The 4642-nt window shown below is 44.4% G+C and overlaps 1 protein-coding gene across 1 annotated transcript; it reads right to left on the reverse strand.

The window, feature by feature from the left end:
• Positions 1-1225: 1225 nt before the first annotated feature.
• Positions 1226-2764, reverse strand: LOC138337901 (uncharacterized). Its single transcript, XM_069288338.1, has one exon. It carries the CDS (start codon positions 2762-2764, stop codon positions 1226-1228), a length of 1539 nt encoding a protein of 512 aa, XP_069144439.1.
• Between the last annotated feature and the right edge of the window lie 1878 nt (positions 2765-4642).

The following is a 4642-nucleotide window of genomic DNA, read 5'->3' on the forward strand; positions in this document are numbered from 1 at the left end:
GTGATCTTCTTCTGTGATTGGAAATATCTAGTGTCAACGTTGTCGGTTTTCACTACAAATTTTGAGCCTAACACATAGTGCCTCCATGTGCGTAGACAATGCACAATGGCCGTCATCTCCTTCTCCTACATCGTGTACCGTCATTCAACTTCATTTAACTTCCGGCTTTCAAATGCTATGGGGTGTTTCTCCTGCATCAAGACTCCCCCAATGGCAAAATCAGAAGCATCCGTATGGATCTCGAAGGTCTTTGTAAAATCGGGCAGCATCAAGACTGGTTCTTCAGTAACCGCAGCCTTAAGACCTTCAAATGCTCTCTGGCACTCCTCGCTCCACAACCAAGGCCTGTTCTCTTCAGCAGCTCGGTCAGTGGGGCAGCTATAGTGGAGTACCCACTAATGAACCTGCGATAATAATTAGCAAGTCCAAGAAATGAATGTAGCTCGGTCACTTTTGTAGGCGCTTCCCAATCTTGGATAGCCTTTACCATTGCCTCATCCATTCGAAGTTCACCTTGGCTGATCACATGGCCCAAGAAGTGTATCTTGGGTTGGGAAAACTCGCACTTCTCCCACTTGACATAAAGCCGATTCACCCGCAAGACTTTGAAGACCTTCTTCAAGTGCTCCAAATGTTCCTGCAAAGTGCTACTGTAGACGACTATGTCATCTAAGTACACTACTACAAACTGGTCCAAGTAGGGATGTAGAATCTCGTTCATCAGTGTGCAAAAGGTGGCAGGTGCGTTGGTTAAGCCGAAGGGCCTCACCAACCATTCGAATGCTCCGTACCTGGTTACGCATGTTGTCTTTGGTTCATCCCCCTTCTGCGATACGCACTTGATAGTAGCCTTTCCGGAGATCCATCTTGGTGAAGTACTTGGCCTCTCCAAGACGGTCAAATAAATCTGCGATCAGCGGGATTGGATACTTGTTCCTGATTGTGATCTTTTTGAGCGCCCTATAATCAATGCATAGGCGCATCGACCCATCTTTCTTCTTCTCGAACACAACGGAGCCCCATAGGGTGCCTTGGATGGACGAATGTGACCTGTTTTGAGGAGCTCTTTCCACTGCTTCCTCAGTTCCTCTAACTCAGGCGGAGCCATGTGATAAGGTGCAAGCGCAGGTGACTTGGCTCCCGCCTCCAACTCAATCATGTGGTCTACCTCGCGCCTTGGAGGTAGAGTTTTTGGCAGCTCCTCCGGCATCACATCACTGTTTTCCTACAAAACATTCTCTATGATTGGTGGCAAGGGCTCCATAGCACAATGGTCTTCCCCCGAACTTGCGATGGTGGCTAAGAAGGTTGGTGCTCCTTTCTTCAGGCCCTTCACAATCTGCGTGGCCGACAGTTGGGCATATCTATCTTTCTTTGGCACCCTAAAAAGAGGCACCATACAAGACCCTTCCCCTTCCATTACCATGAGTTGTTGAAGGTAGGGATCAATCATTGTGTGGCAACGCTGAAAGAATTCCTGTCCAAGAATAACATTGGATATGTCCAAAGGAGCTACAGTAATATTTGTATTACCTCTCCACCTTTCTAAAGTGATGCTGACCTTATGAGCAATTCCAGATACGGGAGTTGGTGGGGCGTTGACCGTCTTGGGGCGATTGTTGCTTGAAACAATTTTCAGTCCCAATTTTTCTACCGCCGTCTTGGTCATAATGTTGGCTTCAGCCCCGGAATCTACCATGGCCTGAACTGGTTGCCCATTGATGGAGATGTCCACGTATTGCGTACTGAAATCCCCTGGGTTGTCGGCCTGTTTGGCTATGGCTCCACAAATTCCAACCATGCCCAACTGAGTGATGTCTGCCAATTTTGCCTTGTCTTGTGCCTCCTTTTCCTTTCGCTCACGGATGATGGCACTATGTCTCTTCATCTCTGGGCACCTGGCGTAACCGTGTGGTCGGCCGCATATATAGCACCCATCTTTTTTGCTGGATTGCGTCCGCTTCTCCGAGTATTTCTGGCGTTCAAGCCGTCTGCCATCCGGCGTTGGCGAGTCTTGCTGCTTGGGATGTGCCGACTGTTCTCTGCCTCGGCCACGGTCTCCCCCACCTTTGTCTTGACTGCCCCTTGCTTCCTTACCCTTTGCCTTGTCCAAACGATCATGTTTGAAATCTGTCAAGGTTTCGGCTTGAGTGATGGCCTCATCAATGGTTTTTACTTGACACCGCTCTAACTCGGTCCTCGCCCAATTCTGCAGCCCGTCCATGAAAGTGAATAGCATGTCATCTTCCGTGAGTTGGGGAATTTGGAGGGTCAAGATTGTGAACTCTTTCACATATGCCCTAATACTTCCCATCTGCTTCAACTCCCGGACTTTGCATTTCATTTCATAAACAGCATTGTTGGGGAAGAAAGCTTTCTTAAATTCCTCACAGAATTGTTCCCATGTGTCGATGGTACGTATGCCCTTCTCAATCTCGGTATCTTTGCGTTTCCACCATAACATGGCTACATCAGAAAGATACAACACGACAGTTTTGATCTTACTTGCATCGCTCCTAACCCGATTACACTTGAAATAATTTACCAAGTGCCATAGTAAATTTCCCACCTCTAAGGCGTCGCGGACACCTTTGAATATTGGTGGCTTGGGAACCTCGACTCTGGACTCCCTTTCCTGGCCATGTGATGTTGAGGCAATAACCTCCCTTTCTTCCTCGAGAGTTACCACCTTGTTTTTTAGCGTCTCAATCGCCGCAAGGGCGTCTAAGAACCTGAACTCCAAGGAAGTAATGGTTTCCTTCATTGCTAATCAGACCGCTTGCGTACCTCCAACTCCTTTCGGATGGTGTCAATTTCCTCGAGGGAACGCTCCTCAAGGTCTTTGACGTCTCTGTTCAATCCATTCGAGCGCTGGCCTAAAATCTCAACAGCTAGCCTTGCCCTCTCGACGCTTGCAATCAACTCATGTCCAACAGTGATGTCTATGGCATCTTCGCTGTTATCGTCGTCACTTTCATCGACAATAGTGGGCGGGAGAAATGTTTGTCCATCACTTGGTGTTGGATCTGTTGGTGGAGGATCAGTTGGTGGAAGATTAGGTAGATTGGGCAGATTGGGTTGATTACCCTTGTACTGCTTCTTCCCTTTCTTGTTCTTCTTTCCTCCCTGAACGTTGGGGGTGTTGCTAGCGCCGATTCCGTCTCCTTTGTTTGTCATTCTCTTACGATGAACCTGCTCTAATACCACTTGTCACGGACTTATTGATTCGGACAAGACTTTGTGCGGCACTTGACGGTTTACTCACGATTCTTGCACGTTCTTGCAAACTCAAGTAAGTCTCTCATTCGGATCGCTAAGAAAATAAGAAGTAAGACAGAATTTTGGAAGAAAGAACTTCTATTACTTGCTGAAATTATTGGATGATTTACAAGTAAAAATGACCTACTATATATACTACTCTAATGCCTAAGAGTAAGTAAATGCTACACTGTACAAGTTCCTAAGTCCATGCCTACAAGACATGCTTCTAAGTCTTCCAAAAAGGACTCCTAGATGCTCCTAGTCTGCCCCAACGCCTAGAGTCCTTGAACAAGCCTCTCCAAGGCTTGAAACTGCCGCCCCACCACCTGCTGTAACAGTTGTAATGGGTGTAACTGCTGTAACGGCTGCCCCTCCAACTGCTTCCTGCCCCTTCGCTTGCTGGCCAGTTTGGGCTGTCTGCTCCCTTGGGCCTGCTGGTGGCTGCCTAGTTGGGTGGCGTTCTGCCTTGATGGATGGCTGGACGTCACATTTGGGTCGTTAGACGGATTTCGACAGATCTGTCCAGGTAAGTTTAATTAATTTTATGGCCCCTTTTAACTCTTTGTTACTGATTTTTAATTATCGTGAATATTATTTTGGGAATTTGAGCATCATTTGATCTCATTTATGTATCATATTCCACTACATCTTTCAAATGGTGGGATTACATGTTTTCTCTTGATGAATTGGAATTCATGCAAGCTTTCTCAATGGTGATTTGGTGGATTTCTCCATTTAGTCTCGTGCTAATATTCATTGTTTGTTGTTTGGCATGTTTGTACTGAGTTTTTTTTTGTTAGATGGGATTGTGAATTTCTAGTTTACTGTAATATTTGATTCTCCTAATCGATCCGAATATTTCCTTCCTATAAAACCCAAGATTTTCCTTTTGCTGATAATATTTTCCGTTGTGTTTTAATTGTTTGAATTGATGTTGTAATACACCAATACATCAATTTGAATTGGTAAATGATTCTATTAAATGTGGTAATCTTAAATTTGGTCATTTATTGAGTTGTTTTTAAAAAGTTTACCCATTTTAAATGACTACCTAATTGATTCTTTTACCTACCTTACTTATTTGTCCTTTTGTTTAAGAAAACGTGTTGTAGGATTATTTTTTTACTTGATTTAGTGACCGTTGTTGGTTAACCTCTTTAACTTAAATAAGTTGACAGATTCTTTCGTATTCCTTCTTTTGGTAAGTCTATATTCAATTTGGGTAAAAAGTTGTGTAATAATTTTACTCTTGTATAGATAATATTATTTGATCCCTATAATATTTCTTTTCCTTAAATATTGGGCCCTCCCCCTAGTATATAAGCAAGACACTCTTCTATTTTTTAAGAGAGACTTTCACAAACTACTCACACTTGAATAC

This window comes from Solanum lycopersicum, chromosome 8 (assembly GCF_036512215.1).
Source record: "Solanum lycopersicum chromosome 8, SLM_r2.1".
Classification (NCBI taxonomy): Eukaryota; Viridiplantae; Streptophyta; class Magnoliopsida; order Solanales; family Solanaceae; genus Solanum; species Solanum lycopersicum.

Coding starts and splice junctions, on each gene's coding strand:
- LOC138337901 (XM_069288338.1), bottom strand. CDS start 2,764: ATGAAGGAAACCATTACTTCCTTGGAGTTCAGGTTCTTAGACGCCCTT.